This window comes from Fonsecaea monophora, assembly GCF_001642475.1.
Source record: "Fonsecaea monophora strain CBS 269.37 chromosome Unknown Scaff111, whole genome shotgun sequence".
NCBI classification, from domain to species: Eukaryota; Fungi; Ascomycota; class Eurotiomycetes; order Chaetothyriales; family Herpotrichiellaceae; genus Fonsecaea; species Fonsecaea monophora.
The window spans coordinates 71,435-94,691 of NW_019174042.1; the positions used below are offsets into that span (position 1 = coordinate 71,435).

A 23,257-nucleotide genomic window follows, 5' to 3' on the forward strand; every position below is an offset into this window, starting at 1 on the left:
CAATGATACAAAGAGACATGAGACAGTGACTCGGCATCTGCGTCACAGCCGTTTCCCCATGTTGAAACTCCTACCAAATGTGGAATACACAATCCAATGTCTGTTGTGGCTGGACCTAATGTTGAATCCCATCCTGAGCTTGAGCTTGAGCTTGGGCTTGGGCTTGTGTCTGGCTGTGCGCCAACTGCGCCTTCTGATTCTCCTTGGCCAGTGTCCTGGCGAAGAGCGTCTGGGGCTTTGCATTCCTATTCGAGTTGCGACGTCGCGGATATGTTAGCTAGTGCCACAAAACAAAAAGTCGTGAGAGAGAGAGAGGGGGGGATGGAGGAACCAAAACGCACATGAACCGCCTCCCCTTGATCTCACTCAGCTTCTTGGTCGTGGGACTCCGTATCGCGTCCGAGGGCGAAATGTACGTCTGTGTACCGGCACCACAGGTGGGCTGGTACTGAGTCTGGATCTGGTGTCGCTGCTGCTGTTGTTGTTGTTGTGGCACCTCAAAGCGCGGCATGTGAATCCCTCCTTTCCCGGCGTCCGCGAAAGCGCCCTTGAACTTGTCATTGCCCATCATGTCCTGCGCGGCCGTCTTCGTGGGCGAAGTCGGATTGGGGCATTTCTCGGCGAGAGGGCCCTGGGTGGCTTTTGTGGGAGACATTTGGGCTTTTGATAAAACCCTCTCTTTTTATCTTGTGAGTTGATTTGGTTGCGAGGTTCGCTGGCGATTATTTTTCGACCGACGTAAGGATGTAAAAGGGTCTGGTGAGGTGTGCAGGATGGAAAAGAGTCCAGTGAAAGTATTCGATTCTCGTTCAAATCAGTCAATCAGTTGGTGGTTACTTGGCACCTAATAATAGGCAGTGAGTGAGTGAGTACTGTAGGTATTTACAGGTCCAACCAATGACGTCAATGAGCCCAAAGCAATGGTTGGCAGGGCAACGACACCCGCCGCACAAAGCAATATTTCCGAGGTTCGCCCATGTCTGTATGAATTGTTAGGAATAACGCAACTACTACAGTAGCAGTGCAAAATATCCGGTACACGCGAGAACAGATCTTTGTTGGGTCACTTGTCCTAGCCTAGTTACACTCAACTCAACAAGACTAATATTGATTTTCTTTGATTCCAGAAATCCACAACGACTGTATATACAGTCAGATACCTAGGTAGGTAGGCTTTTCTCTGGCCTTGAACAGATCCCCATACACCGGCACTCCTGTTTGATTGACCAAATACCCAAAACCGTACACCAAGCGCCTGAACAATCCAAGATATACCCGGTGAGCTCTAGAGATCGAAGCTCATCCCATCATGAATGATCCACCACCCTACTTTTGAGGCTTTAATGCAACTTCGTATAAAAGCAAATCCCTTTTTCCCGGCCTATTGAGACGCATCCGCCCTGTTTGATGCTTCCTTCCATCTGTACATGATTCACGGGTACCCATGTATTTCCCCTTTTTTTTTTCCAAGCCGTTGATCGTCCCGAGGAATGACCAGTCTGATTGATAGCCATGTATTGTCCAGTCTGTATATCGAGGTATATCGAGGTGGGTTGCTCTTTGATATCGCTGTAATTTAACCTCCCTTGCTGTAAGACAAGTCGATGCCGCCGCTCGCTCAAATTTTGTGAGAAGCCCTCGTTGTGAAGGCCCGAATATCGTCGTTGATAGGATCGTATTTTCGGTCTAATGCTGTTTGTAGCTCATCGAGATGCGCGCCAGTGCTCTAGTCCACGACGGCAGACTCGGCGTCATCCTCGTCCTCGTCCTTCTGGTACATGAAAAACTGTACAAAGATGGCCATATCCAACAACAGCGTACCCAAGCTCCCCGCGATCCAGCTCGCGTTCACAGCGATATATCTCAAATAAATGGCCTTTGCTTCCCCCGGCCGACAATGATCGGGCTGCTCGCAGACGGGTGAATAGGCAAAGATGGACATGTCGTAGGTCAAATTGCCGATGCACGCAAAGAGAAAGAAAAGCAGTGACACGCCCTCAGTGCTCTTGCGCTTGTAGTTGAGCAGGAGTTGCGGCACGCGGGAGCCCAGATAGAGCACGGCGCAGAGATAACCAAAGATCTGGCCCAGAACATCAAACTCCAAGGGCTCCGAGGGTGGTGACTCGTCCTTGTGGTGGTGATGCTGCTTTTGCGCCCCAATCCACCAACCAAACACCCCAGCGGCACAGACGAGCAAGATGGCAAAGGTGTTGAGCACCACCGCCTGCCACGCGCTGGTTGGTCGCAAGTTCCTGGCAGCTGGGGGATCGGTCGGCTTCGGTGGGTCAATGAGCGGCGTGACGGGGGACAGATGGGCGGCTTCGACAGACAAATGGCGTCGGAGATGCGAGATGGACGACGACCGCTCATGCTCGTCGCGCGACGGCGGCTGGGTCACCGAACCACTGTGCAGCAGCGGGCGTGTCTCCGCATCCCCATTTTGAGCGTGATGCGCAGGTTTCACGTAGTCGGTGAGGGTGAAGCCGCGGTAATAGAAGCACTGGCCCAGCAGGACGATGTCGGCCAGGGTGTAGTAGACGGCGAGGATGATCATGGTGGGCAGCACGCCCTGCAGGACGGCGCCGAGGATATTGAAGACATCGCCGGCCAGCCAGACGACGATGAAGACGATCGACAGGCCCTCGGCCGACCCGCGGCGGAAGTTTTCGATGATTTGGGGAGAGAAGACGACGACCCAGCAGGCGATGGAGATGGAGCCACAGATGCCGGAGAGAGCTTGGATGTCGAGGGTGACGCCTTGTTGGGGCGGGAACATGATTATAGAAATCAGTAGACGATAGAGACAAGGACAGACAGTAACAAAAAAGGACAAGGAGATGTAACAGAAATGTATGGACAAGCAACTATGACGACGGATGAAGAATGATATTTGTAGAGGATGACGACGGAGATGAGGATGAAGATGAAATGATGGAAGAAACAAGGATGGATGAAGAAAGGCGGAAGAACAAGAGCTGGAGAAATGACGCGGGGAAAATCTCTGCCTGTTGCTGTCAAAAGTGACTTTTTTCTTGGTTCTTGACCGAATGAGCGAGTATTTTATATGTAATAATTAACGGAATTTAGCAAGAGGCAAGAAATCTGAATCCGGGGTAAAAAGAAGGAATGAAAAATAGATTTGGATCTAGGCTCGAATGGGCAATTATTCGCGTGTCCCTGATGCAGGTACGACCATCACCATAAGATAAGGAAGGTACGTTCCACTCGTATACAAGTATAGTCAGCGTTAGACACTAGACACTATAAGTAGACACACGAGAGACAGTCACGACAGTTCATGTGCAGCATATGGCTAATATATGCATTTGAAAGACATTACCCGTCCTCAACAATCTATATAGGTACGTAGGTGTAGACCATATACTCATATGCTTTTAATCCCCCCATCCATGGCAACTAAATCAACGTCATGACGCGCTTCTCGTGCCAGAATGCAATAGACATAAGCACAGACGCCACCCTACCACACGTCCTACCATCCAGAATAGTCATAATATACCAGCTCAAGGCCCTTGATCATTACTTCCTTTTGCCCGCGCATCCAAATAATGCCATGAAACCCCCTCCTCCACTGCCTCCACTTCCGCCACCACCCTCTCCTCCCCCTCCCGCCCCCTGGCTGGCTTTCTCTTGATCTATCGTAGGCCCTGCTCCCTCCTTGTCGCCCAACTCGATACTGCTCAGGTCTTTGGTGTTTTCCAGCCACTGTAGATCCTGCTGTATGTTGATCCCCAGACCGGCCTCGATGCTGGTCCCCGGCTTTGCGAGCCACTCTTTGAGCTCCCGCGTCGTCGACTCGCTAGCCTTGTTGGCTTGCATCTTGCTCCACGTCGTGAATAGGTGATCTGCTGCCAGTTAGCCCCAAGTCCGCTTTACCGAGCAAGAGGTGCTCGAGGGTAGTGTCATCATCTTACCGTACTCTGCAACCACTTTCCGCAGCTCTCGCAGAATCCGCGTCTTCTGAGTCATCTTTTCCGACGCATTTCCAGGCGAGTTGGGGTTTTCCACCTTCAAGAGTTCCTTCTCCAGCTGCGAGATCTCGTCTTGCAGGCACAGGAGCAGTCTCACGTGCACGGCATCAAACCGTCGGCATATGATTGTGTTCTTCTCCGTCATGAACGACGCCATCTCGCTGTGTTCAGATGGTCGGAATGAGGAAGCCATCGTTGAAGGCACCGGTTCATCAATGGGAGCCTGTGGCGCCCGCTGCGAATTCCCTTCACGGGTCGAAGGTCTCCGAATCTGGGCACCAGGAGGTAATTGAGGAAGGGGCGTGGTTGGTGCCGGCGTCGGCAACTGGGAATCGTAGATGGTGGATCTCGGTGTGGTCGCCCGCGAGTCGGTCGATTTTCTCGACTTGTTGCGAACCGAGGGCGGTCTGGGGATGACCTCGGCATCGTCCGAGCTCGAATTGCGCTGTGATCGTAGCGACACGTTGGACGGGTGGGAATGAAGGGCTCTTTGTCGTCGTTCAGAGGCAGAAGATTTGGCAGGTTGTAGCTTTTGCGAGAGCTCAGCTGACCGCGGCGCCTCGGGAGGGGGCGGCAGCTTGGGTGATGGTAAAGGTTGAGGTATGGGGGCGGTCGTCGGCAGCGTTGGTCCTATTCGAGGGGATTCATGAGGTGTCTGAGGTAGACTGGGAACCAACGGCAGCCCAGCGTTCACCGCCACTGAGGCCACATGTTTTCGGTTGTACTTGGACGTCGGTGGGAGGACGGTACTCTTCTTGGTCATTGTCGAAACCATGGACGACCGTGTAGAGTTATTCATCATGAATTCGCCGACCGGTTCTGGCGGCGGTGGTAGGTAACCCAACTCCTGCTCCTCCATCACACTGGAAATTTCGTGTTCTTCGCTGTGCGACGAGCTGCCCATCTCTCCGGCACTCTCAGTGTGCACCGATATCTTCTCTTCGCTCGACGCCGCTGTGGTGGACGTAGTCTGCCGATTGTGTCCCTTTGTGCCATCATGAGACGATTGAACGGGTCCTCCAATGCTGGGTAGTGGTTCGATACTGTCCTGCGGGCTTTGTGACCTCGAATCTGAACCCGACGCAACGCTCTCGGGAGCAAGCGAACTCTTGGAGTACGTATGAGAGACTGCCGGGCGTGGCTTGGGAGAGTTGGCCTGAGCCGGGAAAAGGGAGAAGGATGCAGACGGAAGCTGGTAAGTCGATACCTCCTTCTCGGTCGGCGACAAGGGCGGTTTATAGGCGGCACTGTCCAGCACAGGAATCCAATTCGGGTCGTGAATGTCGACGGGCGGTATTGAGGTGTTGTAGTATGACCGCCGTCCAGTGGGAAGTTCTACCGGTGCAATCGCAGCGGCCATGGTGCGCAGACGTCTATATTTGCCCCCTCTTCAGTGTTGCAAAAGTAAACAGCTCAGAGAACCCCAATAATCCTGTAGTAGTGAATAGGCTTGACCACGCATCTGGCACTTTTTGATAAAGGACGCGGAAAAGAAAATACTGAGTTAGTTACAAACGAAGTATCCGGCACAGGAGCGAAGACTCGCAAGTTCGCGGTTCAGCGGTTTAGCGAGCGAGGGAAGCAGAATTTCTCACTCGGAAATGATTGTCCCAACGACGCGGGAGGGGGTGCACGATAGCTTGAACATGATGGCCGTTTAAGCCTTGGATCGTTAGTTAGCAACTGAGTACTTGGAATTCCCAAAAGGTAGATACTAGATAGAACCATGCCATATTGGCTCTGAGGCTAGCATCCAGCCGTATCCACCATGCGTCACTTCCATGACGCCGGGCTCAAGCCACAGGGGGGCGGGATCCAGGGACAAAGGACGCCAGGTTAACGGGAGATCAGAGCGAAAGTAGGTTTTAGACTGATATAGGAAAAGCGAGCGAGATGGGTTGTTGGGGCGAGAAAGGGAGGAGGAATCAAGGGAGGATGAGATACTCGAAAGGGAAGACGTAGCCTCATCCAGCCTGGTGATGCACTCATCAGCCACAAAAGATTGATACGGTGTACATAAGAATCTTAATCCTCATCAGATGCACCAGAGTCATAAAACTCCACCAAGCTGAGTTTCTCCTCAATGCCATTATTTATTTGCAAATCCATCTGAAAATCCTCTTGCCGGGCATCCGTTCGGGTGCGGTACCTTCGACTAAACCTGTTTCAGGCCTATGATTGCATGGGCAGGCCCTTGAAGACCAAAGGGAAATAAACCATGTCGCAGATCCTAGACAAGGAAACAAGCGATATTAATATTTATTGTGCTGACGAGGCTTGAGGGTTTTGTAAACAGAGGAAGAGACAGAGGGAGATTTGCTCTCGTGGGATTTTCAGGTGGTCGATAGGATTGCGATTAATCACTGGGAGAGGATGTCCATGTCCAGCAGGATGAATTGACCATAATATACCAAGCACCGAGTCCTCCTCCTCGTACTGCCACCGACCGTTGTAAATCTAGGACCCCAGAGAGCAAGGCGACAAGGTACCACCGACACGGTGTTAAACGCCTCCAAAGGATCTTCTTGTCTGTTTCCCGATTCCGCGTCCCACATAAACAATCAACAAATATTGGCGCGTCTCCTTCCAATTCCCCTGGTCCCGCTACTAGTAAAACGGCGTTGGGGGCTAAGGCTGGTGGGCTAGCCGCAGGCTCGCAGGCAGTGATCACTGATCAGCATCACTTCTGTGCTCGGTGCACCGTAGGGATGAGGAGCTAGTTGAGGGCAGGGAGGCTAAGACCGGCAAAGAGGGAGTGATAACAATAGTAATACTCCGTAGATGTTCATGGCTAGCACTGTACGAGTTCTTGCTTGTCCTCGTAGGCGAAATGCGAAGTGCAATCTTGGGTCTTGTCGAAGGATTCGCTCGGCAAAGAAGAACAAGAACAAGATTTCTCCGTTACCGCAGTCGAAGGATTGAGCAAGGCAGAGTCGAGACCCTTCTGAGCACCCACTGGGGGCCTGAGCTGCCTGATTAGGTAATGGTAGTGCTGCCTGGGCATTACTTGTAGGGACCAACTTTGGCGTGATAGGCACCCAATAGGGGTGTCTTTGGGGGGGGCACTCCAACATCATATAGGGACATTGTGCCTGTTGTCATCCTATCTGGCCATGCGCCCACGTACAGAGTTCTCGTAGGTGGTACTCGTAGCTAGGCACCACCAATAGAGTCGCTGGCAAACCGAACCGACTAATCGGAACCCAAGGCCATCACGGTTGCACGCTTGACAGTGGACGGTGGCACTGGATGCACAAAGCCAAGACCAAGGCGAAGGCAGAGATATTCGGCACAAGAGTGGCTCGCCTAAACACCTGCGTCCACACCTCGAATATCTCCTCCTAACTACCTATCGTAGGTAAACTGCTCGTCCTACTGAAGAAATCAAAGGCCAAAGATTTGCTCCGCCGATATTTTGTCTCCTTCTACTTCAGCCCTACTGGTCTTTATTGCGCCGGGGTCATGACCATCAAAAAAGGCAGGCGAGATGACCACCATGCCCGCCCAGGATGAATCACACCATTCTGCTAGCTCAGCAAAGCAGTCTTGCTGCTATTGCTGCAACTACTACGGTCATGTCTCCACGGTCCAGCAGCGGCAGCCGAACAAAGTCCAAGACGGGCTGCCGGACTTGTAAAATCCGCAAAATAAAATGTGACGAGTTGATGCCAGAGTGCCGCCGCTGTACCTCCACAGGACGGAAATGCGACGGCTATGGGATCTGGGGAGGAGTGGGAAGAGGAGGAGTCACTAGTAGTGGTACTACAGATGGATATTCTGATGGACGTACAGCTGGTGTTGGCGGTGCTGGTCCTTATACTGACCAACACCGCCATCGTCCCCAGCCTTCGTCGAAGAATGATCATCGGGCTATCACATCACGAACACAGTTGTCCTTGTCCCCATACTCACCCCCTAGGACCTTCTCTGTCTACCCAGCCAACGTCCTCGATGCCGACGAAAAGTCTCATCTCGAGTGGTTCTGGTGTCGCACCTCCAAGAAGCTCCAAGGCGCCTTCTTCTCACACGCTGGCAACGCCGTGTTATTCCAAGCCAGCGCCTCCGAGCTGGCCGTGACCCATGCCATGCTGGCCCTTTGCGCTGTCCACAAGGGTGCCGACACATCAATTCACCTGCGCCACGAAGAGAGCTTCGCCCTGGTTCAATATAACAAGGCAATCAAGTATCTGCGCCCCAGGCTCATGGCCGCCAATGACCGTATGGCGCTCCGGCTGTCGCTGATCTCGTGCATCACCTTTGTCCAACTCGAGTTCTTCCGTGGCCACTACCAGATGGCCCGGAGTCATCTGGAGCACGGCCTGAGAATGCTGGACGGCTTCAGACTCCACGCTCTTGCGGAATCAAGCAGTGGTAAGCAGCACAGCCGCTCCTTCGTCGACCAGTGGATCCTGCGCAGTTTCAGGGGGTTGTACCTACAGTCGGCGTTGTTCGGACAGCCACCTCGCCGTCCATGGGTTGTGACAGAGGACCCGAAGCACATCACAGAGATCGCCACCTTCTCCTCCACACATCAGGCAAGGGAGTATATGGAACACCTGCTCCTCCGGATCTGTCGAATGAACAAAGCCCATTCGGAGCAGCAATACTCCACCTCACCCCAATCCGATGGGGTATGTGCTGCAGCATGCCTTTCGAAGCAGGACTTGCAGCACCATGTCCAGAGCTGGAAATCCGTCCACGACGAGACCCTGGCGCAGTTCAGAAGCACCATGAACGGGCTGGAGTTGTTCGCGCACCGATTGCTCGATGTCTACCACACCATGGCGGCGGTCATGGTCGACACCCTATTCGAGCCGGACGAGACACGGTTCGACTGCCACACACACCACTTCGTGTCCATCGTCCAACAGACGCTGGGAGTCCGCAACATGGCCTTGACGAGCGGCGTGCGTCAAAAGTTCTTTGGCTCCGAAGAGGGCCTCTCGCACTCTATCGCCGACCTGGGCACGATGGCTCCGTTGTTCTACCTCGCTCTCAAATGTCGCGTGCGCTGCCTCCGATGCCAGGCCATCCAACTGATCGCCGAAACGCCGCGCAAGGAAGGGATCTGGGACGCCAGCCTCGTCGCGCAGATTGCCAACAAGGTCATGGACCTTGAAGAAGCTGAAGCTGAAGCCGATATCCGCAGTCTAGATGGGCCCGACGACAACTTGCTCATCGTCCCCGATCTCCCCTATGAGCAAATCCAGCCTCTCCCCATCACCTGCGTGCCGGCTCCGTCAGCCTCACGGCGCGTGGCAGGCATTGAGGTCCTGCTCCCCGACGGCCCTTGGGATGGGGCGATATTGCGATGCAGGTATCAAGACAGCCCCCAGTGCGACACGTATCTCATTGAGAAGCTTCCAATTGCTCCTTGACTTGCGTGAAAACCACGTATGAGCCATGTATAAACATGGGTGACTGACTACTGATGTAGGGTTGGAGTATTATGGTATCCTCCCAGCTGAAGACAAACAGCGACAGCGGCAGATATCCATGTCATAATTCACGGAATATCAACAAGGATTTCTCATTTTCCTAATCCTAATCCTTATCTTTCATCATACTCAGTAGTCTGTATCCGAGTCCATTTCATGCTTCTTTCTCTTCCCGTGTTGTGCTACTGTAGATATTGATTGCCCTACCCTGCCCATAGACAGTCCCCTTGACTCAATCACCCTTTCCCAGAACTCTGGGAAATTAGCCGTCGCTTTCAGAACCCATCAATACCTTCCCTTGTTTTCCCAACGTAACATTCCGCCGCACAAGGGGCTTCATATCGTTGATATACCAAAAGACAAATCGACAACTAAACTCCATCATCTTTCTTTCCCTGATAAAACCCCAAAACTGAAAGACTGTATATACCCATACCATCCCTATCCGATCCTACCCCCTCGTTGTCTTTGCTTATCCTAAAAGTCCGAGGAGTATCCCATAATCATTGTCGTCAAAGGGTCATTTCATAACAACTGTTCCAAAAATGTTGCCGAGTACATGTGTCACCCCAGCAAATGATATGTTCTCCCATCCCATCATACTGATCCATTCCCAGGAACTCCCTACATGAACAAAATCAAACTGAGAAGCAAAGCAATCGCGTCGGGGTATCGTGACAAGTCTATATTCGAACGCGCCACAGCCCGACATCTCATGCATTTGATCCGCGAGACATCCGGCTCCAAACTCCTCATGTGGACCCGACGAAATAAAGGACTACTCCGGACTCGTACGCGGTGTGCCTGATAGCAAGTCGCTTATTGAAAGGCCCAACGGCCGCCGCCGCGAGCTATCGACATGAACACTTGCCGCTATTTTTCCGAGGCAGATGGAGGCGTATCGCCATCGATGGTGCTGCTTGCATTCGTGCTAGGTAGTGTTGAGCTGCGGCTACTGGTGGTCGAAGTGGTCAATGGGCCATTGCCTCCAAACAGAAGCTTCTCAATCGCCGTCACCTGCTTCCCATAACTGGTACGTCGAAGAACAGGATAGTTCTGCTCCATGTCCGCTCGCAACGCCTGTTGCTCAGACCCCTGCAGTTGGCCAAACACCTTTTCTTCAAATAAGTTAGCGCAAGTCAACAATGAATAGAGCGAATCCCCAAACTTACGCAAGACGTAGTTGCCATATTGGTCTCTCATTAGTCCGAGGACTGGAGTGACGCCCTGCTCATTCGGTGCTGTCAAACCACGAAGAATCTGTACGCGTTGATCCTCATCTGCACAATCAATGCTCTTTTCGACAATATTGCTGGCAAATTTGTGTTTGGAAAATGCGAGGAGTTGTTGAAGGACGATATTAACAACCTGGCGGCGGTCCTGCAGCTCACCGTTCTGAATAATATGCTGCACAACATAATTCCCATATGAGTCGCTGATGAGTGGTAGAATGTGTTCGAGAAGCTCGTCCAGAATGACCCGTTTGGCGGGTGGCTGACAATGTTCCAGCATTCGTTGAACCACCCGACAGCCATACTGGTGTGTCGACATCTTCGCCATCTGGCCTCTGTGAGCGTCGACAATAAACTGAATATGTTCACCTGGTATCCGCTCGATGGCCTTTTGCACAACATGGTTGCCGTTCTGATCTTTGACAACCTTCAGTATTTGCAAATTGGGTCCGTCCAATTCTTTGACCAAACTGGCTTGTTGGTCGGTCAAGACGTGCTCAAACGCCTTCTGAACCACACGACATCCGTACATCTGCATCGACAAGTGCAAGACATGGCCCTTCATCTGATGGGCCAAGATTTTCTTCTGCGTCTGATTGCCATGCTCGAACATTTTCTGAATCACATAGTTCCCAAATACGTCCGTCATAAGCTGCAGCAAGTTTGGCTGTATCTCCTTGAAAATCTGCTCTTTCTCGTCACTATTGGCGGTCTCCAATTTCTGCTGGATGAAGCGCGAGCCATGCTGGTCACCGCTGAACTCGACCACATAGTTGTAGATATCCTTGAGCTCAAACCGGCGGTTGGTCTTACTGTTCATTCGAAATTCCTCGAGCAAGGGGCTCCTCACAATATGGCTCTGTTCAGGCTCGCGGACCGCCATCCGTGGGCCTGCAGGGAAGTTGTTGATTCCCGAGTGCCCATGTCCAATATACGGATGTGCTAGGGGATTCATCCGCATCGGCTGCACTTGTATTTGGGCATCGTACTGAAATCCATTGCTCACTGCCGGCTGAAGGGAAGCTGAGGCATACATGGCCGGATCGTAGCCATAAAAGTCGATGTTTGTGAACTTGCGGTCGATCAAGAAGGGATCGTGATGCGAGGTACGGCTAGAGACACCGCTTCCCGGAGTGCTGCGGATGGATTGTGGTCCTGTGGGAGGTGTGCCGGTGGTTGAGTAGTACGGACTGTTCAGATTACTCCGGTAGTCATTTTGAAGTGTGGGGAGGTTGCCACGCCCACCATACTGAAAACCGCCGTAGTGTGGAGCCGCTTGGGGGTCCAACCGTGAACTGACATCTGCGACATGCGCAATCGGCGGTTGATAGTTGCTCTCCATCGAATTGAAGTGGGCGCTTGGCTGTGAAGAGGTCTTTGGGGGGAGAGGATGGGTGTCGCGTTGGTATTGTGACGGAATTTTCCGGGAGGGTGCTGGCTGAGCAGTGGCCTGATCCAGATCCAACAATTCCAAAGCTCTCACCGTCTCGTCGTACTTTTGTTTTGAGGGCAGGTGGTATTGTTCAACGTGCTCCGCATTCAGCAGTCGCCCATTCGGCTTAGCATATGTTGGTGAGACAGCATTGTAGCGGGAGAGATTCCCAATTGACATCCCATTCGTGTCTCTGGCTGGTCCGTAATTGACTTGTTGGGGTAGATGTTCGGTGTGTCCATTAACAGTCGGTAGATGGTGCAGAGGTTGAACTGAACCATCCTCGAACTCCTGAAGCGAGCCAAAGATGCTATTCGAGTTGAAGGCGATTGAGTTCAAGACTTGAAGTTGAGGATCGATCTGGCTACGGCCAAAAGTGGAGGCTCGCGTGGGAGAAGGAAGTACCCGAGGACCGGCTGTGATGGCGCGTCGGAGATGTTGTTCATCAAATGAACTTTCTTCCACATCGGGGGCACTACCCGCAAACAGGCTCGATTCCTGTAGGCCACCACCATTGCCACTGGCACCGAAATCCAACATCTGATTCTGTCTCTGCTTGGTCGGTGAGAGAGGTTGACCTCTTTGTCCCAGCGGAAAGCCGATAGTGGACGAAGCTGGCGCCCAGGACATCTTAGACTGGGACGCATTCTCATCGTTGAGGTCGGTGGACGTCAGGAACGAGGACGAGGCAGGCTTGGATTGCCCATAATTTGAGACAGAGCCTTGACGCATCGGGGACGCTAAAGAACAGTCAGCGGACATGTCAGCCTCGGCCGGACCCAACGTACGTCTGATCGGGTCACTATCCACGCGAGCCTCCAAAAAGGACTTGTTGGTGCCCCATATCCGACTTGAGGCATTCCAAGCATTCTTTCCCAAATCGTAGTCGCTGCCCTGCCCAAGATGTTGTTTGGAAGACGCCATCCGTTCAAATGCTCCGGATCGACCGTTTCTCGCCTGATGTGCGCTGATCAGCACCCCCACTTCCGATAGGATCTTCGACTATACTCACTGTGTCTAACGTGGCTCCGGCCTCCATCATGGTCATTTTTGTAGTCCAACACGTGAACAAAACAGACAATACAGGTCCGGTCGGCCAAGTATGCGTGGTGAGGTGAAATGTGCAGAAGGCTTGTCGGTCTGGGGGGAGGGGTGGTACTTGAGGATATGAACTGGAAGTCTTGGACCGGCGAGGAAAGGGGAAAATCGAAGTATTTTATCGACTGTCGATAACAGCAGAGTCAGTTTCTGGTGTGTGCGTGCACATATGACTGCGCAGGACAAGAGGGGTGGATGTGTACCAATATCCGTGAATATGCAGGGTGAGGATGTACACCAACCGACGGAAATTATAATATACCCCGTTGTAGATACAAGGAGGAGAAGAGAAAGAGGCAGAGAGATTAAAGAAGGAGAAGATGTGACCGGTAGGAAGCAAGGTTTGGCAGAGTCATGTACCCCTTCGTTGGCCAGCAAAGCAATGGTACAATTCTCCCAGCAGGCAGCCGCAGGGCAAATGAGAAATCAAGGCCCAAGCCTGATGGCGCCGTAGACGGGTAGCCGCAGGAGACGGGCGAGGGAATATCTGCCAGCAGACATGCGCCTCGACCACGACTTGCGCGCATGGAGCAAGGGATGGAAAATATGATGGGACGAGGGGTGCGAAGTTGTGGAATGCTGCGTCGCCAGGTTTGTGCAAGGTGAGTCGCAAATTCGGGGTGGGGTGGCGGGCGCGGGCGCAGGCGCAGGTGAGGGAGGAGGGATGGGCTGAGAGATTCGGATGCGGGTTGTGGTGGAGCAAGCGCAAACAGAATTCGAAGGGTCAAAAAAACAGATGGCTTGCTAACAAGGGATAAGGATGGCTTGCAAGAAATGAAGTGGAAGTTTGGAAGAGAACGATCAAGGGTTGAAGGTCACACAGGAAAGAACAGGCAAACAGGTACCGGTGAAGGGTGGTGGTGGACGACAACCACAAAGATGATGTATCAGAAAAGTTGAGCGGATGATGGAACAAAGAGTTTCCAGCGGGTGGACGGTAGTGGACAGTCAAGAAAGTTGGGCCTAGTGAGCCTAGCCGTTTGGATGATGCGCAGGCATAGGGCAAGCCAGGGCCGCAGGGGGAGGAGGGGGAGATAGGCGGCACCACCCCAGATCGACACAAGGGCTAGGCACCCACTAGGCTAGAACCCACAACAAGAATCGGGGCATCCCTAAGCCCAACAGAGCTTTTCTCCCAGTTGGCAAATGCCAAATGCCAGTACGAGTAGGTAGGGGAGTGGGCCCGACCGCCAGCCTGAGCCCGTTTGGCGTCTTCGGGTGGCTTGCCTTACTGATGATGGGTTCTTTGTCTGGGTCTCTCAGAAAGAACTTTCCCATCGTCTGTCAACAAATCGGGGGTCACCATCGTTACCACCACCACCCAGAAAAAAGCCCACAATTAAGGGCTGCTATTATTGTGAGGGACGCCGACTTCCAGCGAGCTTCGATCTAGCTACCTACCTACGGAGCACCTACTTACCCAGATCCCTAAAGAGCCAAGGGAGAGCTTAGACTGTCAAGCGACAAGTCAAGAAAATCCCAAAGTTCAGGAAAATGCAAGGGGGAAAGCAAGGGAGGCGTGGGGAGGTCAGCCTATGACCACTACGACTCTTAATGTCTTCCGCCCTTTCTGGATTTTCTGGTGGTTTCACTGCACAACGGTGTGCACGTAGCTCACTGCATTGGGTGGTTCCACATATTCCAGAATTCATACATACTCGTAAGTATCTAGTAATTATTACACGTGGAAAGTATAAATCCGCACAACCAGATACCCGTGACAACCTATGTGTTTGTATGAGAGTAGGCATCCGTCATCTGGTTGGGTGACAGTTACAGCCTCACCACCATCACTAGCCTGTTGAGCTGACTCAGAGATGACGCCGGGGAACAACCACACCTTTTCCTTGTCTGCCATTCCCTTCAGGCTGATGGGCGAACTGACTGGCTGTGTGGGGAATTCTCCCTGCCCCGGAACAAGACATGAAATGTGACGTGGCAAGGCGGCGACAGTCATTACTTGAATAACGGAATAAAACACCACCAACAGCATCACGCTACTCTACCAGCCTATAAGTATGTGTGTACTCGGTACCTCATACAGGCAGTAACCTGGACTAACTAGGGTTGTTCTTTCATGCATTAGGTACTCGGTACCGAGTACAGGCAGAATGATCTCAAGCGAGATATGATTGTCCCAGTATGTAAGCATTGATTGACTCTACGAGGTACAAGCACCCACAAGTACATGGGCTCTGGCTGGGCATCCCTTTATCCGTTCTTGGTAAACGAGGATTGCCATGAACAAGTACAATGTACGAGGTATGAGTACATGCCAAATACGCAACTGGTGCAGCAACGGGCGGGTATAACTGCCGAAGTTGAATGTTCATTGCTCGTTGAAGTCATCAATCTCATCACATGGAGATGGCAAGGGGGCAAGGGAGAAGAGTTATATGCTGTCCGCTACAGAGTGTCCTCGTAATGTGCTTGGAGAGATGGAGATAAAAGGATGGACAATTTCACCTTTGGGAAATGAAAGGAAGTGGCAACCTACCTGATTTGTTTGTTGATGGATTGCCATTTCCAAGCCTAACATGATAAAATCGTTGCTCTAAGCTCCGTGTGCCGACTGTTGTGGCCCTTACGTGGCCCCCTAAGATTCTGGGCCTTGGCCCCATTGGCCCATTCAGGGCGCCTTGCGAGATTGGGGTTGATGATTGGCACCGCCTGGGCGCTGCCAATCCACTACATGTGCTTACCTAGTTCCATCGGCGCTCCGAACCCCGGCCAGCCTGCGAATGCTGGCGACCGTTTGGGCGGCACTGTGGCTTGCAGAGGCCTCAGAATGTGCCCTACTAATGGCTTGGGTGGCTGTGGGCGGGTCTCTCTGACTCTTTTCGACTCGCTGTCACAGCTCAGAACCCGGCAAATTGAGTGTCAGGCTTGATCTGCGCAGTGGAACTCGCTGCTCCATCGACATCACTGACGGTGGTGTTGGTGCTCTCCCCAATATTGCCATCTACTACTAGTCACTCCCTCTCTACCCATCAACAACTCTTCTCGAATTTTGCTACACCACAATCCTCTCTTTCCTTCTCTTTCTTGCACTCTGCTTCATGCTTGTTGGCAGTCTCCAGCTTCACTCTTTTGCTGGATTCTCGCCGTCCGTTCTTTCCTAACACGCTCACTAGCTTCACAGTCTTGGAGAGAGATAAGGTTGTTCCGCCTGGTACCAAAACGGCTGTGCCCGCGTTGACGTGCTGCTGCTGCTCGGACTTCCTACAGACTCTGCATTGGCATTCGGACTCTTATCAGCGTTTTCTACGCCCTACAGCCCGATTCAGGGCGATAATTGAGACATCGACTCTCTTTAAAGAAGTTCACGATCGAGCCCGCCGCCCCCAAATCCATCCCGCATTCCCATCGCAGTGCCAGACTCCGATCTCCGACTCTCCCTCGCCTCAGCCTCATAGCTAGAGATCTATATTCGTCTACGTCCTCGAAGGACGTCTCAAAGAGTCTACGACGACTGCGGAGCTGTAGTCATGGACTCGTTAAAATACACATATCTTCAACGTCGTGATGATTCGGACTTTGCAGACGACGGACCATCATACTCAATGCACCAGCTCCTGTTTGTCCTCTTCACGCTCGTGCTCATGGCCTTGCTGTGCTCGGTAGCACTCGTCTGCCTTCGTCGGCGACGGCAAGTTAAAGAGCAAGATGCGCTATTACCGACACACCACCAACCGTCGCATTATCGCTCTCCATCAATCAGCCATTTCGGTAACCAGAACAAGAACGAGTCCATCTTTGTCTACGACGAAAAAATGAATCTGATTCACAACTCCTCCAGCCCTCCTTCCACTGCAGTCCCAGAAATCCACATCACCTTCCCCGATGAAGAGGGCAAGACTGGCTTGCAGAAAGGACGTGTCGTGGTAGTCCACGTTACCGACTCGGGCAGTGTGGGCATGGAGCCGCTCAACCAAGAGAATCTACCACCTTATCGGAAAGAAGACAGCGACCGATTTCAATCCCTCGACCTCGAACGGATAGGTGGACTCCGGGAAAAAGAACCTTTAACTCAGAGGTTCTCATGAGCCGCCTCGCCAACTCTGATGTCGTCCCAATGAACCAAAAACCCCCAATTCTGCGGAGGAGCTACCATCGCGCCCCAATACTGTGGCGCCACAGTCCATAATACCCGATTCCGCTGCGATAATTGTGTGGGGGAACCATCTTGATGGGAAATCACACCGCTACGATGATTGTACAGAAAGCTAATATGGGGTGCCGACCTTGTTCATAGAAGCCCTTGAGTGGGAATTTTGTACATATTGTATAGTCGACATGCATCTCTGCGGCATGACCGGCCTCTGTGCCTGGATTCAATACGAGATGTGTTCGCATGCAGCTAAAAAGGTAGCTTACTTCTGAAATGTGTGGTTTATGCCATATTTGTAGAACTTCGAATGCACAACCTGCAGCGAGCCGAGCTCCACCACCAAGTCATCGACAGGTCGAACCCGGCACCGGCACATTGAGAATCATTCAGCTCCCAAGGAAACACCTGAGCTCCTCACAGACCCAGTTTATCACGCCGACTACTACTAATACCAGCACCCACCACACCACAAAGTCATCATCATTGCCCACAAACACTATCCTTACGCTCGCTATCCCCCATCTCATTATTGTTTGTTTGGCCTAGACGGCTTCCACGTGTCACTGCCTGGCTGAGAACAGGTTTTTGTGAAGCTCCACTTTCTCATCTTCCAGGCCGGAAACGCGTCAATAGCGCCTGGCCAATCACTGCAACTCGACCTCGACCGATTCCGCATTTCTGTGTTGACAAGCCGACACAAACACTGCGATCGCCTCCGTCACCGCGAGGACCCCTCTGGTCCCTCTGTGTCTGATTGTGAACCAAACCGAGATTGTATTGTCCCCTCGTCACCGATCCAGACTGTCCAACTATTCTCCTCCCTGGTGTCGTTGATGTGACCGCAGCCAACTGCACAAATGTCCATCCAATAGTCGACACCCGCGTCGCCATTGTCTCGCCCCGTTCCACCTTTGCCTGCTATGGCTACTGCGCAAGTAGTACCCGGCGATGATTCTTTCAACTATGGCCTGCGCACCTCCATGGATGACTCGGCAGATCCTTTCGTCGACGATGGCCAGTCACGACAGCCATTCCACGGCCACCGCTACTCCAGCTTGGTTGACCCCGAGTCCATAGCGTTGGGCGTCAGCATGTCCCCTTCTCAAGTCAAACGGAGCCTCATAGCGCACATTGCTGAGACCGAGCGACGCTTGCAAGACGCCCAAAAGCTGGGGGAGTCTCTCTTGTTACAGCAGTCGGAACTCAATGACAAGCTGCGCGAAGTAGAAGAACAACAAGGCGAGGCAGAGATTACCCCGGAGCTGCGCCAAAGGCTGGCTGATCTAGAAAAGGAACACAATGACGTGGGGAAAGAAATTGCGAGGGCACTCCTTGGGCCAAAATCCAGAGCTGTCAGCGGAGAAGAAAAGCCTGGCATGGAACAGGCCATCTACTCCAGCCAGGCCACAGCATCTCCTTCCAAAGTCATGGCCCCTAGCCGGCGTCAGCGAAATCAACCGAGCAATCGAGGCGATGATCTGCAGTTTGCGGCCGACATCAGTACCTCTCTGCTCGCCCAGGTTCGACAGTTGCAAAGTGCCGTGGCGGAACGGGATGAGCTCTTGAAAGAGGTCAAGTCCGAACGTGACCGTCTGGAGAAAGATGCCACTCTTTTCTCACAGCGGCTGCGAGCCTTGGACGAGAGCGAACAAAAATACAAGGATGAGAACTGGAACCTTGAAACCCAGACCCATGAGTTGCTGGCAGCTGCTCGTGAAGCCGCCGACCGCGAAAAACGGCTCACTGCAAGTCTGGCTGCTGCTACCGCCGAGAAAAGCCGGACACAGAGCGAAATGGACGAAGTGAGAGCAGCTCATGAAAAGTTGACTGCTGATCATGCCGCTGCTAAAAAGGCATATGATTCCGAGCTGCACACCCTCAAGCGCACAATAGATTTGGGTGACAGTGAGAGGTCATCGTTACAGCACAAGATTGACGAGTTGACATCACAAAACCAGGAGCTCGCCCGAGCTGTCGCTGCTCGCCTGCGCAGTGCTCAGCCAGATGCCGTTACTGCAAATCAAGAGCACGAGGAGGACCTAAGAGACCTTGAATCCCTGGAACATTCACCACCTCCATCCCCTACCAAAGCTACTCCAAGGCCAGGGGCTTTGGAATCCGAGACTCTGCGTAGCTCTTTACATCATGCCCATCGGATGATTCAAAACCTCAAGAACAACATTCATCGTGAAAAAACGGAAAAGATTGAGCTCAGACGCATGCTTCAGGATGCCCGCGATGAACTGGAGCAAAGACGTGGAGATGGTTCCTTGGGAAGTGCAAGCAAACGCCAAAAGCCCAAGCCTGATGCTTTCAAGAAGCCAGTACGCCCTGATATGCTGGGTGGCAGTCGACGAGCGCGGACCGACGTCGAACTCGAAGACGATGACTGGGAAGATCATGCGATTGAGACACCGAGTCGTGCAGTCAGTCAAAAACACTTGACCGTGCCATCTGCTAGCGAAGGCATTACTGACGCAAGCGATGCATACCAAACTGCGAATGAGACAGAGAACAATTTCGAAACCGCGGATGAGAGACATGCGACAGAGAGCGAGGATTTCCAAACGGGTGCGGAAAGTTTGGCGGGCGATAGTACAGACGACCTTACCGAGACAGAAGATACAGCTTCGCATGGCCGACGGACAGGCTATTCTCGTCGTTCAAGACCCAGCCTCACATTCAAGCCTGCTGGAGATCGACAGTCCTTCATCAGCACTGCCTCAACCTCTGCCGGTGAAGAGGAAGAAGCCCTCAAAACGCCTGTGGTTACCCAAGCTCACAAATTCCGACTTCGAAATGGACGACAATCATTCGCTCGCCAGTCCAGAGTGCCAACCGACAGCACACCAACAAATCTGTACTCGGACACTCTGTCCCAAGACTCCCCGGCCACGGTCACCAGTGATCGCAGTCCACCAGCTGCTGAACAGAGTCTTTTCGCAGAGTTGGGTGGCTTTGACGAGACAGCAAGTTTTGGCACTCCGGGAAGGGCCAGCTTAGCTTCTGTCGCTTCTACACCTGGCGTTCTAATTCATACGCCGAGTAGACAGCATACACAGCAAGAGACACCAAAGAGCGCCGTCAAGCAGCCCATGGTCGACGCCGCAACGAATACTGAACCATGGCAACCAGAACGAGATTTGCCCGTTCAGGCTGGCCGCACAGAAGAACCTCTTGACGAAGTACCTTCTCCCTCCTACGAGAGGGCGGAGTCACCATTGCCCTCTGACTTCCCGTTGCCTCCGACCGTGCCAGCCTCACCAGTCAAGCATATAGACCACAGCACGCAGTACACACCCCAGCGAGGATTACAAGAAAGCCCGATCAGGAACACTGCATTTATCACACCACCCAAAACCGTTTGGGATGAAGCCCAGAGTCCAGATGCGATTCAATCCGAGGTTGATGCTGGAACGCACCCGCGAACACCCACAAGATTCGAGTATTCGGGTCTTGTAATGCATGATACCTCGCCAGTGTCTCTAGAGGCCAAGCCTCAGCAGGAGCCTCCGCAAGCCGAGCCATTCACTTTTTCTGCTATTGAATCTCAAACCACGGAGCCCGTTCAAACTCCGACAAAACCGGCAGCTAGTGTTGTAACGGCCTCGACACAAGTTGATGACCTCCCAGACCGTCCACGAACAGCGGAACGAGTCGCTGGGGCTGGCCTTCTCGCATCTGCTGCAGCCGCCTTGGGCTTTAGTAAGTCCAAGGAGATGCCAATCCCCACAATTGCAGAAGATGAGACAAGGGAGCCAGAGGAGATGGTGAAGGAGCCTCTTGCTGAAGAGGATGTTCCTCTGAGAGATGTGTCCGGTAACAGGGGCCAATCCCTACGAACACTGGGATCGGAAGTGCAGAAAGGGGGACAAGCAGAACGACCGCGTATCAATGCCAACCATGACCAAGGCTCTCAGACGCTGCTTACTGCTGCCGAGATTGATGAGGCTCTTCGCCCCAGGACCGCAGTTCCCATAACAGATCCATCGAGTGCCGACGCAGCACACGACATCACCAGCCCTCTCAGCCCGTTGACCCCCACGGAAGCGCCTCTGACGAGTGATGCGAATGCACTACTCATGAGCAAACCAGCTCCAGACCTGACTGGGGCAGTCCCAATCTTCGCACCGCCACCCATCAAGCGACCGTCAAGCGCGTCAAGCCAGCGACTATCGAGCGTAGCGTCGCACCCACCTCTCCCAGCTGATCACAAAGAGGCCATCGCTAAGGCCAGCAGCCGGGTAGCATCACCCACCAAAGAACTCGGCGGTTCAAGCCAAACATCAACGGTTATGGGCCCACCAGCTTTTCCTGCCTCAGCAATGCGGCGGCCACGCACTCCAGGCGAGTCTGTGCGGTCTGCTACTCGTGACAGTAATCAACCACGGACGTCCAATGTCAGTCGTACCCAACGCGGAACGATCACTTCTCAAATATCCCGCCGATCCTCAGTCTCCTCGTTCGCCTCCGAAATCGATGAACGCTTTAACATGCACCAGGCAGGACAGGTCGCTGCTCATAGTTTTGGCACCGATCCAAGGATTATTCAAGCCATCACACAGACCATGATTGGTGAATTCCTGTGGAAATACACACGGAAGGCTGGACGATCTGAAATGTCCGAGACCCGTCACCGTCGGTATTTCTGGGTGCATCCTTACACCAAGACTCTTTACTGGTCGGACCAGGACCCGCAAACAGCCGGCAGGACTGAGCTGAAGGCGAAGAGCGTGCTGATAGAAAGCGTCCAAGTCGTCCCTGATGACAACCCCATGCCGCCTGGTCTTCATCGGAAAAGCCTTGAGATCATTACCCCTGGCCGACGTGTGAGATTTACCGCCAGCACCGGCCAAAGGCACGAGACTTGGTTCAATGCCCTCAACTATTTACTCCTCCGCGGTGAAGAAAACAACCAGTTTGCTGTCGGGGGAAATGACATTACCCGAGACGACCTGGAAGAGTTCAATGTGCATGGTGCTGGTTACGGCGCTGCCTTGATACCGAACCACAGCCGAATGAGCCTCTCGAGCTACAACTCCCGCACAACACGAGGCTCGCACCGAACTTCGGCCGTCCAGCGCCAACAACTCGCGCCCGGCGCCGTGGTAGCCAGTAGCACCACCCGCGTCCCTCAAGACTCCATGATGAGCCGCACTGCTCCAAACTCGACAGTGCGGCAGAGTCGGGCCGAACAGACTCGAGAACATGACAACGACCGCACCGTTCGCGCTAGCAGCGCGAGTCGCTTTTCGCGTATGCTGGGGTCAGTGACTGGACGAACACCCAAAGCAAGCGAGGCCACAGTCAGCACTCCTACACGAGCTAGCGGCACAAGGAGTGAAGGGGGTAGTATCTACGACGCCAGTGTGGTTAGTGATGGGCGGAAAGATTCTGCTGAGGAGTTGAGGAGGGAGATGCTGAGGCAGGAGGAGGCCGCGTGGAATGGAGGGCTAGAGAATGTGAGGGCCTGTTGTGATGGTAAGTTACTACTTTCTCGCGTGTCACTTTTCCGACTCAATTGCTGACATGTGCTTTGCAGGCAAACACGACGTGTCAACCCTGAGTCACAGTCACCGCCACGCTTCGTCATTAAGTCACGGGCACAGGAATCTCGGCTTAAGTATGAGCCTTCGAGGCTCGGTTCGGAGACGAGACCAGTCCAATACTCCAGGTCCCGCTACCCCAGCGGCGGCATCAGCAGTGACCGCAACGACCCCGACGAGACAAGCTGCGGCAGCCACGGCGTCATAGAGGGCGTTGAGGGTCTGCGTGAGCGACGGGGACCGGGCGTAGTTCAACGGCATCAAGCAACAGTAACGGCGTACCGGCAACAGCTTTGGGGCATCCTCGCTTGAACCTTTCCTCCAATAACCGAAAAAAAAAGTCAAAAGGTCCTTGTTATCTGGAAGTCTTAGGCGTTTCTGTCCGTCACTCTTTTTTTCTTTCCTATG

At 53.0% G+C, this 23,257-nt stretch overlaps 7 protein-coding genes across 7 annotated transcripts; 3 read left to right on the forward strand and 4 right to left on the reverse strand.

Moving 5' to 3' along the window:
* Positions 1 to 115: 115 nt before the first annotated feature.
* On the reverse strand, positions 116 to 655 carry AYO21_10151 (hypothetical protein; the record flags this gene model as incomplete). Its single annotated transcript, XM_022660074.1, has 2 exons — positions 116 to 245; positions 342 to 655. 2 exons carry the CDS (start codon positions 653 to 655, stop codon positions 116 to 118), a joined length of 444 nt encoding a protein of 147 aa, XP_022507632.1.
* A 1,071-nt stretch (positions 656 to 1,726) lies between these two features.
* On the reverse strand, positions 1,727 to 2,776 carry AYO21_10152 (hypothetical protein; the record flags this gene model as incomplete). The annotated part of the gene is made up of 1 exon (XM_022660075.1): positions 1,727 to 2,776. One exon carries the CDS (start codon positions 2,774 to 2,776, stop codon positions 1,727 to 1,729), a length of 1,050 nt encoding a protein of 349 aa, XP_022507633.1.
* Positions 2,777 to 3,540: 764 nt separating this feature from the next.
* Positions 3,541 to 5,352, reverse strand: AYO21_10153 (hypothetical protein; the record flags this gene model as incomplete). The annotated part of the gene is made up of 2 exons (XM_022660076.1): positions 3,541 to 3,866; positions 3,936 to 5,352. 2 exons carry the CDS (start codon positions 5,350 to 5,352, stop codon positions 3,541 to 3,543), a joined length of 1,743 nt encoding a protein of 580 aa, XP_022507634.1.
* Positions 5,353 to 7,501: 2,149 nt separating this feature from the next.
* AYO21_10154 (hypothetical protein) lies at positions 7,502 to 9,370 on the forward strand (the record flags this gene model as incomplete). Its single annotated transcript, XM_022660077.1, has 1 exon — positions 7,502 to 9,370. One exon carries the CDS (start codon positions 7,502 to 7,504, stop codon positions 9,368 to 9,370), a length of 1,869 nt encoding a protein of 622 aa, XP_022507635.1.
* A 933-nt stretch (positions 9,371 to 10,303) lies between these two features.
* AYO21_10155 (hypothetical protein) lies at positions 10,304 to 13,142 on the reverse strand (the record flags this gene model as incomplete). The annotated part of the gene is made up of 4 exons (XM_022660078.1): positions 10,304 to 10,548; positions 10,603 to 12,834; positions 12,883 to 13,051; positions 13,107 to 13,142. The coding sequence occupies 4 exons, from the start codon at positions 13,140 to 13,142 to the stop codon at positions 10,304 to 10,306; spliced, it is 2,682 nt and encodes an 893-aa protein (XP_022507636.1).
* A 3,538-nt stretch (positions 13,143 to 16,680) lies between these two features.
* On the forward strand, positions 16,681 to 17,238 carry AYO21_10156 (hypothetical protein; the record flags this gene model as incomplete). The annotated part of the gene is made up of 1 exon (XM_022660079.1): positions 16,681 to 17,238. One exon carries the CDS (start codon positions 16,681 to 16,683, stop codon positions 17,236 to 17,238), a length of 558 nt encoding a protein of 185 aa, XP_022507637.1.
* A 985-nt stretch (positions 17,239 to 18,223) lies between these two features.
* Positions 18,224 to 23,057, forward strand: AYO21_10157 (hypothetical protein; the record flags this gene model as incomplete). Its single annotated transcript, XM_022660080.1, has 2 exons — positions 18,224 to 22,784; positions 22,846 to 23,057. 2 exons carry the CDS (start codon positions 18,224 to 18,226, stop codon positions 23,055 to 23,057), a joined length of 4,773 nt encoding a protein of 1,590 aa, XP_022507638.1.
* Positions 23,058 to 23,257: the final 200 nt, after the last annotated feature.